This window comes from Symphalangus syndactylus, chromosome 2 (assembly GCF_028878055.3).
Source record: "Symphalangus syndactylus isolate Jambi chromosome 2, NHGRI_mSymSyn1-v2.1_pri, whole genome shotgun sequence".
In the NCBI taxonomy this organism is placed as follows: Eukaryota; Metazoa; Chordata; class Mammalia; order Primates; family Hylobatidae; genus Symphalangus; species Symphalangus syndactylus.
The window spans coordinates 101,107,683-101,121,196 of record NC_072424.2 but is presented as its reverse complement, the minus strand read 5'-3'; the positions used below and the strand labels follow the sequence as shown (position 1 = coordinate 101,121,196).

Genomic DNA, 13,514 nt, shown 5'->3' with positions numbered 1-13,514 from the left:
AAATAAAGTGAGAAAAAAATCAATGATATTTAGCTTTTGCCTTGCAAAGTACTTAAAATAGAGGCATTCTGAAAAGAATGCAGATTCTTGGGATTTATATATTGAATAAATTTATTTCTTTTCATTTTATGAAGACAAAGCAGAGACTCCTAAACAAGAGTTTGTCTCCACTGCTGCCCTTCTGACTTAAGCACTTGCATGCTGAAGTTTTGGTCTGCTTATTCTACTTGAAAACACTATTGATGACATTGAAAAATCACTAATGAAGCTCCCTTCCCCATGCCCATCAGCAATTTACATTTCACAAATGAAATCAACAGCCTGAAAAAGTCAGTGCTGCATAGGAAATGGCAGGCTGCCTGCCTCAACAACTTAGCATGGGGACTTTTTGGTTCCATATTTCCCCAGTGCTTGTACGTGTAGCCCAAAACGAAGGGCTTCAGTGGCAAATGTTTATAGAAATTAGATATTTTATTATTATACAATAATAATTGTGGTAGAAAACAATTAAACAGTGAAGGCGGAATGAAAAATAAATGCTCGCCTGCTGTCTCTCTGGCCTCCCAGTCCCAATGGCCAGTATCAACTAACAACTGTCCTTAGTTTCCTGAAGCATCTCATTATAACTTTTTATTAAGCTTCATATATAAAGTTTATATATATACACACATATGTAAATATATATATATAGTTGCTTTTATATGGCTTGAAATAAATCATAATTAGAAACTGTAATCTCATATGGCTCAAAAAATACTTGATTGTCAGTAGAAATACCATCTACAAAATGAGTGCACTGAGTTCTTAAAAATCAAGTAACCTAATAAAAGAGCTGCCCAACTTAGAAAATCCGTTGCCAATTTCTCACATATCAATTTCTGCCTTGAATGTTCAAGGGCGAAGTCCCAATTCTGTTTAAAAAAAAAAAGAAAATTACTTTGAAAGATCATGCAATTTAAGTTTTTGGGCATAATTTAAAAATAGCTAAGCTCTTTATATACATCACTCCTAACTCTCACATCAATTTTACATTATTTTCTCCATTTTAGCAATGACAGAATAAAGACTTGAGGTTTTAAGTAATGCCCAAGGTCACAAAACTCAGGAAATGAGCTTGCTTTTAAAGTCAGATTATAGAACTCAAAAACTGACTCTTTGTACACCAAAAGAACTTGTCCTAAGGTCATCTTTAGCATTACTGTTCACATAACACTAAAGCCAGTCGTTCTGTTCTAGTAAGAGGGCCCACAGGCACACGTTAGATAGTACCTTTTCATAAGAGTGCTTACAAAATTCTGTGTTGGTTCTGGTTGTATTGTACCCATAGTTGGTAAAAATATTCTCCACAATTTTTATTTTTTCCAAAAGATCGTTTGACAAACATTAAGGCTGAGAAGATTTCATTTCAAGATTACAATAACAATGTGACTGACAGGAGTGAGAGCCATGTGCAGAGTGGGAAGCAAGGCTGTTTCAAATAGATACCTATTATTGATGAGCAAAATGCTAATGAACTGTGTCCTAGGAAGAAAAGATTTGAATTTGTGGGAATTTGTTTCTAAGAAATCCAAATATTCAAATTAGCCATACTTTGGAAACAGAACTAAGAAGGAGACCAAGATCATTCTATCCAGACCTTGGGATATGACCCGGGTGAAGGGAAATAAGTTGGGAAAATGGAATCTTGGTTCTGCCACTTAGCAGCTGAATGAGGTTCCGCAAACTAACTTCTGTAAGCTTCAGTCACTTCATCTACCAAATGGGGATTAAAATAGCACGTACTTCATAAAATAATGGAATAACACAAGTTAACAATTGACCAGCACTTGAGCCATACGTACTCCAGAAAAAATAATTCTCATTACTAGAATTATGCTAATTTGCTTGAAAGCTTAAACTGTACTGTTGACCTAGCATAGATTCAATAAAGATAGAACTATTAGAGAAAAAAAAAAGTTGTTTCCTTTCCAGTGAAGCCAAAATCTCATCAGAACTCACCATCAAAAGAGAGAATTGTGTTATTGTAGATTAAGTAATTAGATAGGAATTAACTTTAGCCTAAACTGACTGAGACAAAACATAGCACCAGGAAACTCAATAATTGAAGGTATCATTGAGTTATTGGAGGCCATATTTGCTATCGTTGGACACATAAAGACATCACTTATTTTTTTTAAGTTTCTAAAATAAAATATAAATGCAACAGCTATGTGACATTGAATTTTTAGCTCTAGTTCTAGAGGCATAAGATGAATCAATTTCTTCTAGGATTTCAGATACCCAACAGGGAGCCTTTAGTCTTTCTATATATCCATTTATTTCACTCATTCATTCCTTCAACAATATTCGTTGATCATATACCACATGTCAGATATTTTACCCAGTGCTGCTATTTGAGTAATAAACAAAACACAGTTCATGCACTAATGGAGCTTAAAATCTAAAGAGTGGTTACAGATAATAACAAAATTTTCTATAATACTGTGGCACATAGAAAACATTAAAATAGGGTGTATCTACCAAGCTAAGTGAATGTGTCAGAAAAGGGGAGAAATATGTGCCAAAGAGTGTCAGAGTGCATTAATAGCACCAATACTACTTTTTACAGAATGTGCATTCAAGTATTACAGGAAGTAGGGTGTAAAAGTCTATGACATTCTTTATTATATAAAATTCTGCAGTTAAATTAGTTTTTTAAGTTATAACTACAGAAAATGATACACTGCTAGACTAAAACCCAAATATAGCTGGTAGCATTATCCCTTATACATAGTTTGTGCTTAGTAGGTATTCCAACTATGAGGTCAGTTTTTCTGCTGTTTGAAGGGAGGAAAACTATACTGTACCAGGACTCGTCCATTCATCAAAAGAAGATTCTCCACCAAGAGCAGATAACTATAAAGCCTAAGCAAAGTTGGTTAAATAAAAGTATAGACTGGCAACATGAAAATATAGTCAACTATCTTATTGATTAGGGTTGTGCTATGAATATTACTTGAATAGTTTAAAAAAGCTATGAATTTATTCTATATTGGTGTTTTTGGAATGCAGAATTTCTGGACAAAAGACATTGTCCTAGGACAATAAGAGAACAAGATACTTTATTTCACTGATTGTTTATATTATTATATTAAATTTAAGTAAAATTGATTTACTTTATAAAATTAATACTAATAGAAATACTAGGAAAACAATAATTATATTAACCACCAGGTGGAGCCCCATGAATTAAATGTATAGTAATCAAAAACAAAATTGCTTAAGTTGGTCAAATTAGGAAAATCTATGACATTTTTCTTCTGAGCAATTTTTATTAATTTTTTAATTTGCAATATTTAGAGAATGCATGAATTATAAGTCCTGACTTTTGTTAAAGACAAGAAGCCAAATTACTTGATTAACATGAAACTTTTTTGCAAACTAGATTTTAAAATCAAAGTATTTTTGCTTAAGTTACTTTATAATTTACCAAAGATACATATTCCGTTAATATTTTGATAATAGTATATAAGTATAATTGAAATTGAAAACAGACAAGAAAAATCAGTGAAGCCTACCTATTAATCCACTTTGTACTGACTATTTTTCAAATGTTATTTTTTTCCCTTTTGTTTATACGTGTTTATGTGTACGTTTTACCCCAGAACCTGAAACTAAAAAAGATGAAAAGATGTCCAAAGCAGGTAAGGATATTTTGTAAGATTTACATACAAGGAGATGTTCTGTTTGGTTGGAAGAAAGCTAGTTTTACAGTTTTACAATTATGGCTGGATAAAATATTTAGACATCCAAAACATTAAAAAAATACTGATGCTGCGTGCCATATATTTTACAAGTAATAAGCAATAAAACTAAATGTATGCTAAAGTTAACAAAAATTCCTTGCTTTCTGGTAGCGGATTTTGGGTAAGTTTATCAAAGCACTAGAACCATTAGCACATACACTGCTCTTTGTTTATTTACTGGGCAATTGAACACTGTTTATGAAATGCTAAGAGGGCACCTTAAATGTCAGAGGCTCCATACAGAGTGTAGCAAATGCCTAAAATTTATTATTATCATGGATTGAGTTTTATGAACCTGTATTTACCAACTTTCAACCATTTTGATCTCCAAAAAGGAGTCCCACATGGTTCAACCTAACAGATTAAACACTTTTCTTTCCCACAATTAAATGTGCAAATATTTTATGGAGAAGTAATCCATTGACCTGTTGGCCATTGATCTGAAAGTTGAAACACTTTCAAAATAGACTTTCTAAAAACAGGTTTTGTAAGGGAAGAAGTCAAGAGATTAGCTAGGCGCTCAAGGCGAGTGATGAAGGTTGAGTGGATGAATATCATAGAATAGGGGAAAATGTAGAAAAGGAAGACACTAAATCCTAAGGAAAATTTCAATTATAGTCTTTCTATGGCTTATCCTAATTCAAGTATTTTATATCTTTATAAGGAGATTTATATGTTTATATGTATCCAAAAGAAAGTTTTATATATATATTATATATATATATATAATATATATATATATATATAATCTATCTGTATAGTGAAAGTGATACTACATAAAAGCAGACATTCATTCTCTTGGTCTAAAAATTTTTGCATATATTCATTTGCACAAATTTTAGTCTATATTTAAGCAATTATTGTAATTCACCCTTCTATGTGTATGTTAAATATTAAATTATTAAAGTCACTTAAGAGCACTGCCATCTGATCAAAATGAATTGTTTAAGTTGTTTTCTTATTTTTAGTGAATGAGCATGCCCATTTAAAGTAATTTGAAATAATTTTAAAACATGCATTCTTTGGAAGATCAATGAGAAGTTGAACAAATTTAAACTGCAGAAAAAAGCATAATAGAGATAAAATGGTATATTGAGTGTTTGCATCAAAAGTTACAATTAAACTTTAGATATATCTTCAGAAAAGAAAAAACTGCATACAAAAAATTGCCTTATTATTGTTAGCACTTTTACTGGGGCAGTGAAAACTCACTAATCAGATAAAAGGTGCATTATGTTGTCCTTTCCTGTTTGCATAACATTGTATTTTATGCTTTATTTTACTGATGATATATAATAGAAAAAGTAATATGCACTAACAATTTCCTATTATTAGTTTACATTAAGTATTTATGTCTATTTTATTATTATTACTTAAATTTTAAGTTCAGGTGTACATGTGCAGGATGTGCAGGTTTGCTACATGGGCAAACGTGTGTCATGGGGGTTTGTTGTACCAATTATTTCATCACCCAGGTATTAAGCCTAATATCCATTAGTTACTTTTTCTGATCCTCTGCCTCCTTCCACCCTCCACCCTCCAATTGGCCCCAGTGTGTGTTATTCTCCTTTATGTGTTCATAGGTTCCCATGATTTAGCTCCCACTTATAAGTGAGAACATGCGGTATTTGGTTTTCTGTCCCCGCATTAGTTTCCTAAGGATAATGGCCCCCCGTTCCATCCATGTCACTGCAAAGGACATGATCTTGTTCTTTTTCATAACTGCATAGTATTCCATTGTGTCTATGTACCGCATTTTATTTATCCAGTCTATCATTGATGGGCATTTGGCTTGATTCTATGTCTTTGCTATTGTGGATAGTGCTGCAGTGAACATATGTGTGCATGTGTCTTTATAACAGAAGGATTTATATTCCTCTGGGTATATACCCAGTAATGAGATTGCTCTGTTAAATGGTATGCCACACTGGTCTTTGATGAATTGCCGCACTGTTTTCCACAATGGTTGAACGAATTTACACTCCCACCGACATTGTATACACGTTCCTTTTTCTCCACAACCTCATCAGCATCTGTTATTTTCAGACTTTAATAATAGCTATTCTTGCTGGTGTGAGATGGTCTCATTGGGGTTTTGATTTGCATTTCTCTAATAATCAGTGATATTAAGCTTAAGCCTTTTTTTCATATGCTTATTGGCTGCATGTATGTCTTCTATTGAAAAGTATCTGTTCATGTCCTTTGCCCACTTTTTAATGAGGTTGTTTGTTTGTTTCTTGTAAATTTGTTTAAGTTCAATACAGATGCTGGATGTTAGACCTGTGTCAGACACATAGTTTGCAAAAATTTTCTTCCATTCTGTAGTTTGTCTGTTTACTCTGTTGATAGTTTATTTTGCTGTGCAAAAGCTCGTTGGTTTAATTAGATCCCATTTGTCAATTTTTACTTTTGTTGCAATTGCTTTTGGCACCCTCATCATGAAATCTTTGCCAGTGCCTGTGCCCTCAGTGGTATTGCCTCTGTTGTCTTCCAGGCTTTTTATAGTTTTAAGTTTTACATTTAAGTATTTAATCCATCTTGAGATAATTTTTGTATATGGTCTAAAGAAGGGGTCCAGATTCAATTTTCTGCATATGGCTAGCCAGTTATCCCAGCATCATTTATTGAATAGGGAATCCTGTCAGTTTTGTCGAAGATCAGATAGTTGTAGGTGTGGAGTCTTATTTCTGGGTTCTCTAATCTGTTCTATTGGTCTATACGTCTGTTCTTGTACTCCGGTGCACAGCTCCCAGAGGAAGGGCTGCCGTCTTTGCCGTTTTGCGGTCTTCACTGGTGATACCTCCAGGTACTGGAAAATTTGAGGTGACTAGGGATTGGAGTGGATACCCAGCAAACTACAGAAGCCTTATGGAAAGGAAGCCAGATTTTTAAAAGAAAAACAAAAACAAACAGACAAAAATCTCCATTCAAAGGTCAGCAACCTCAAAGATTGAAGGTAAATAAGCCCACAAAGATAAGAAAGAATCAGTTCAAGAACGCTGAAAACTCAAAAAGTCAGAGTACCATCTTCCCTTAAAATGACTATATCACCTCTCCAGCAAGTGATCAGAAATGAGCAGAGTCTGAGATGGCTGAAATGACAGAAGTAGACTTCAGAATGTGGATAAAATTAATCTTCACTAAGCTGAAGGAGCACATTCTAATGCAATGCAAGGAAGCTGAAAATTATGATAAAACATTGTAGGAGCTGACAGACAAAATAGTTAGTATAGAGAATAATATAAGTGACCTGATGGAGTTGAAAAACACAATACAGAATCTAAAAATGCAATCACAAGTATTAATAGCAGAATAGACCAAGCGGAGGAAAGAATATGTCTATTTTTATATGATATTTGTTTTTAATTTCCTATTATGAAAGATAAATCAGCATTAAGGCATCTTTTATTATAAAATATGATCAATCAACAACTTATTCAAAACATATATTATGCTAATGTCACTACCATATGTCCAGAGTTGTGCTTAGTAATATAAAATTTACAAACAAGTGGTAAGATATTATTTCCATTCTCAAAGAGTGTAATCAGGGACATAGACATGAGCTATCAAAAGATGGCTACAAGGAAGTGATATTAGTGAAGAGTTCCCTAGGAAGTTAGAGAGAGGAGCCATTCCTATAGCCATTCCTAAGTAGCAGTAAGTGAAAAGTTAATGGAGGTAATATATTTAAGCTAGAAATTCAGGAATATACACTTGACTCTTGAACAATGTGGTAGTTAGATGCATTAACCCCCATGCAGTTGAAAATCCAGATGTAACTTTTGACTTATCCAAAACTTAACTACTAATAGCCTCCTCTTAACTAGAAGCCTTCCTGGTAATATAAACTAGATGCACAACTATTTGATATGTTATATGTATGATATGCTGTATTCCTACAACAAGGTGAACTAGAGAAGATAAAATATTATTTAAAATATCATAAGAAATATAAAATGTATTTACTATTCATCAAGTGGAAGTGCATCATCATAAAAGTCTTCATCCACGTCTTCATGTTGAGTAGGCTGAGGAGGAGGAGGAAAAGGACGGGTTGTTCTTGCTCTGTCAGGAGTGGCAGAAGTCGAAGAGGTGGAATAAATGCAAATGGGTCAGAAGTGTAACTTTACAGAATGCATGGTAATTTCTGTCTAACTTTTTTGCTTTTTCATTTCTCCAAAAGTGTTTCTAGATAGTACCAATCCTTCTTCCAGCATTTACTTTACTGAAGCAATGCTTCATGTAAGGGTCCATGTTGTAAAATAAGTTAAAGCAATCTTGAGTAACTGGAACCCCTCTGTCAGATTCTCTAATGCCAATGTGTTTCTGGTACTGCTTCTTCCAAATCTGCTACCTCTTTGTCTGGTACTCATTCAGAAGTGCTCATCTTCATTAAATTATCTTCTATTAATTCCTCTGGCATGGTGTGTATTAGTGGTTTAATTTCTCCAAGTCCTGAATGTTGAAATCCTTCACCTCCCACCTTTTTTGCCATATCTACTGTCTATTTCATGATTTTTTTGATTGACTCTGTCATACATCCTGTGAAGTCATGCACAACATCTAAATACAGTTTCCTCCAACAGAAACATTCTGATTCAAGCTTGATGGCTTTCATGGCTTTTTCCTCTAACAAAGATGACATCTTCAATAATACAGTTCCTCCAGACTTTCATGATGTCCTCTCTGTCAAATGTCTCTTCTATAGCAGACAATCCTTTCCATAAAGAACCATGTTTAACGACCCTTAAAAGTTCTTATGGCCTACTGATCTAGAGACTGAATTAGAGCTTTTTGTTTGGGGTCAAGTAGACCACTTCAACACCTTTGGTGTAGAACTCAAGAGAGTTGTGGGTGGCCAATGGCATTATTCAATTATTAAGAGAATGTTAAAAGGCAACCGTTTACTGGCAAGGTACTTCCTGACTGCAGGGACAAAGCCTTGATGGAGCCACTCCATAAAAATGTTTCTGATATGGCTTGGCTCTGTATCCCCAGTCAAATCTCATCTCAAATTGTAATCCCCATAATCCTCATGTGTTGAGGGACAGACTGGGAGGGAGGTGATTGGATCATGGGGGCGATTTCCCTCATGCTATTCTCATGATGGTAAGTTCTCATGAGATCCGGTGGTTTTATAAGTGCCTGGCAGTTCTTTTTTCACACTTGCTCTCTCTTGTCTGCTGCCATGTAAAATGTTCCCGCTTCCCTTTCTGCCATGATTGTAAGTTTCCTGAGGTCTCCCTAGCCATGTGAACTATGAGTCAACTAAACCTCTTTTCTTTATAAAATTACCCAGTCTTGGGTATTTATTTTAGCGGTATGAAACAGACTAATACAGGTTCTTATTGTCCAGGTCTTCTTGTACAACCAAAAGATTTGAAGCTGGTGTTTATGTTTTCCCTTCAGGGATTCAGGGTTAACATATTTCTAGATAAGATCAGTCCTGGTCATAAACCCAACTGCATTTGCACAGAACAGTAGAGTTAACTTGTCCCTTCCTGCTTTAAATTCTGGGGCTCAATTCTCTGTCTTACTAATGAATGTCCTTTGTGGTAGTATTTTTTTCCAAAATGGGTCACTTTCCTTTACATTAAAAACCTGTTCAGGCAGAAATCCTTTCTTCTCAATGATTTTCTTAATGGTGTCTGAGAACTTTTCTGCTGCCTTCTCTTGGTTGGCTGAACCTTCTTCTCCTATTGTTGTAACATTTTTAAAAAAGCCAAATCTCTTTCTAAAATTATCAAACCATCCATTGCTGCTATTAAATTCTCCAGCTTTACATCCTTCACCTTTCTTTTTCTTTAAGTTGTCATATAATGATTTCATTTTTTCTTCAATTATGATAGAGTCTATAGGAACAACTTTCTTATAGCAATCCTGCACCCACATAAAAGCTACATTATCAAAATGAGATAAAAAAGTATTTTGCAATAAGTACAAGGTTTTCACTCCTGCTGGTGTAGCTGCAATGAAGATTTCACAAGTTTCCTTTTCTTTTTGAATAATTATCCCTATGCTGGATTTATATATCTTGAAATGGTGGACAACCACAGCTGCAGACCTCAATCTACAGTACCTATCAAGCAATTCAAATTTTTCCAGTAATGTTATGACTTTTTATGCTTCTTTGGAGCATTTCCAGCATCACTAGTGGCACTTCATATTGGTCCCATCGTTTTAGTCAAGGTTTATGGTATTGCACTAAAAATGATAAATAAGAACTACAAAATATCACCTTTTACTGAAATATGCAATTTACTGGACAGATGAACTGCTCATGCAGAGATTAATGTCACATAGCATTTTAAGCAGATACCCACAAAACTTCCGTTCATCACAATAGTAGCAAGAGAGGCTACAAAATCACTATAGTAGTACAGTATGTACTATAGTTAATTTTATGCAGTTATCATTTAATACTGCATCTTTACATTTGTTTACCTTTCTCTTGACTGTGCATGGCACCTAGTATCATCTGGAAGTGCTTATAGTGGAAGTTTAGACAACTTTTATCTTTTTATAATTGATTTATATATTTGTATATTTTATGGTAACAAATGACAAAACATACTAGTACCTACATATATTTTATGCAGTTATGATATACCTCTTTTTTTTATATTTTTACACAACACAGTTCATGTGTGTTTTTTCAAATTGTTGCAAACCTCCCCCAAAATTTTCAATGTATTTATTGAAAAAAAAAAAAACTATGTATAAGTGAACCTGCCCAGTTCAAACCTGTGTTGTTCAAGAGTCAACTGTGTAAGAGCAGCTGAGATAAGGAAATTACTATAAAGTATGATGGAAACAGTGTTGGCTTTATACTAGTGATACATAAATTTGACTCCCTTTGCCCCTTGTTCAGGGGTGTAACTTTACTTAAATTACTTAATGTTTCTGAACATTAATTTTCTTATCTATTGAGTGAAGCTCATCATACTCACCTAGCATATTTGTTACATGAAACAGAAGTGATGCTTTCTACTTGGTACAGTTTCAGTATGGTAGCTATATTTAGGAGCTAGCCTAGAGACAGGAAAAAGCACAGCATTGGTGGGAGAGGTGAGGAGAAGACGAAGGACATTCCAGGAGTCACATGGCTAGCAGAAGATGGCAAAGTTGCAGTAGTAGGATACAGCCATAAGAAGATGGCTCTTTAAATCCAGGAATGGGGGCTTAGAAGACTAAAGTGAAATTTGGATTCTTGAGGCCATAATTGAGAAGAAGGTGGAATTGCTAGTCACAATGGCATGCAGAGTGAAATTCTATAGAAATAAATTAGAATCAGGAGTTTGAACCAAAATCTTTTATAACAATCTAGGTATTATAAAATAAAAGTAGGAGCAACATAAAGGTGGCATAAAGAGAAAGTAATGACCTTGGAATATTTACATTAAATTAATTAACATTGATTACTTTCAAAATTATTTAGAGCCATGACTAATGTTCAATAAATTATTTTTTAAGTTTTAAAAAATCACTCATCTTTGAAACCTATTGAAAACTACTAATGACATTTTGTTACATATTCCTTCAGGCCTGTGAGTACTTATACGTTAAAAAGACAATCATTCTCTCTGTACTGTGTTATAATGGCTTTTGTAATCATCAAACTGTTTCATATGAAAATAATAGATGTTGATGACATTAGTTCTGCGTAACTACAAGGTCTGAAGCATGAGAGGATGGAGGTGATTAACTAGAAGTTGCAAAGGGAATTCAAGTGGGGTGAGTGTTTGTGGAGACTCTACATAGAGATTTTCTATAGACACTTGTAATTTGGGAACATTCACTTTGAATCCTCAGGCTGGGTTTTGTATTTATGAGGTGAGAGGTTCAGAGTAGAAGACAAAGGAAAGAGAGTTCTTCAAACCCGAGAAAAAGGAATACTTATACATTGTTGATGGGAATGTAAATTACCTCAGACACGGTGGAAACTAGTTTAGAAATTTCTCAAAGAACTTGAAACAGAACTACCATTCAATCCAGCAATCTAATTACTGGGTATTTATCCAAAAGCATTCTACCAAAAAAAAAAAAAACCCACACACACGTGCACTCATAAGTTCATCACAGCACTACTCACAATAGCAAAGACATGGAATCAAGCTAGGTGCCCATCCATGGTGGATTGGATAAAGAAAATATGGTAAATCTACATGATGGAATACTATGCAGCTATAAAAAGAATAAAATCATGTCCTTTGAAGCAAAATTGATGCAGCTGGAGGTCGTTATCCTAAGCGAATCAGTGCAGGAACAGAAAAGCAAATACTGCAAGTTCTCAGTTATAAGTGGGAGCTAAACATTAGATACTCATGGACATAAAGATGGCAAAAATAGACACTTGGGACTACTAGAGATGGGAGAGAGAGAGGGGACAAAGGGTTGAGAAACTATTGGGTGATATGCTCACTACCTTGGTGATGGGATCATTTGTACCCCAAACCACAGTATCACACTACATACCCAGGTAACAACCCTGCACATGTACCCTTTAAATCTAAAATAAAAGTTGAAATTATTTTTTTAAAATGAGCATAAGAAAAAAGAAAAGAACTGAGAACAACTTCTTGGAAAAGCAAAATAATTAGTGAAGAGAAAAAAGGTGTTACCAGAAAGATCAGGGACTACAGTGTGCCAGCCTCCCAAAGTGGAGACACTTTCAGGAAAAAGTGGGAATGTCAGGAGTCAGTATCAATATCTCAGAAAGGTCATGGTGGTAAGATGAGTGAGACAAAGCCAATACATATGACCAAAAACCCTGTCATCCTGTGAATGTTTGGAGAGCATTTTCAGTAGAGTGGTGGAAACAGAAATCAATTTATAGGAATTAAAAACACGTATCAATCAAAAGTGAAGAAAATGCACAAACTACTTTTGTGAGGAGTTTGTTGTCAAAGGGAGGCCAAAAATGATATTCTTGTATGTAGAATCGAAGAAATATTTTTGCTGTCTTCGTGTTTATGATAGGGTGAAGTATTCCATGAAGAGGAGGAGCAAGGAACCAACACAGAGAGATATTAATTAAGAAAGAACTGTCCCAGATATAAGAAGTGTTGGAATACATGCTCTAGGTGGAGGAAATTTTTTTAATTAAGAGGAAGAAAAAATTTCCTTAGAGTTTAATGGGAATAATGAAAAGATAAATTAAATTAAAGCTGAGTACTTATGAAGAAGTACTACTTGGTAATCTTTTCTTCTAAATCCTCTTCTATAAAGGTGACCAATAACATATTTGTTGCCAAATCTGGAGGATGGTTTTCTTACTTATTATGACCCCTCAGCAATATTAGACAATGTTTTCCACCTCTTATTTCTCAGAAAAAGAAAAAATCCTTTCTTTGGCAAAGCTAAATCATTTAACCTACAACTGTTAAAAATAAAACAACAAAAATGACTATGCTTTTAAATACTGGAGCAATAGTATAACAATTATTTATTTTTAGCATAGCATATTGTTGGACACTAAATTTCTTTTTTTTTCTTTACCCCTTTATAAAAATTGTGGCAAACATGACATGCATTTGAAGTAAAAATAAAGATATGAAGACAAATTTCTAAATTTCATGTTTTATTTGGGAAGAAAGAATAGCAATTCATGGCATACCTGCAGACTAGGTGGTCGTTGATTATGTCTAAAGAACAACAACAAGACTAGAGGATTTATTAAGAAAGGAGAAATTTTATGTATTGCTTTTCGAGAAAGTTTAGCCAGCT

General features: G+C 34.1%; 1 protein-coding gene across 1 annotated transcript in view; it reads left to right on the top strand.

Annotated features, from left to right (window-relative positions):
• Nucleotides 1-13,514, top strand: part of TRDN (triadin) — a 407,513-nt gene that overhangs the window by 310,852 nt on the left and 83,147 nt on the right. The window contains exons 24-25 of the mRNA XM_063621032.1: nucleotides 3,645-3,683; nucleotides 6,532-6,591. Of these exons, the coding sequence (XP_063477102.1) occupies nucleotides 3,645-3,683; nucleotides 6,532-6,591 (99 nt within the window). The remainder of the gene's footprint in view (nucleotides 1-3,644; nucleotides 3,684-6,531; nucleotides 6,592-13,514) is intronic.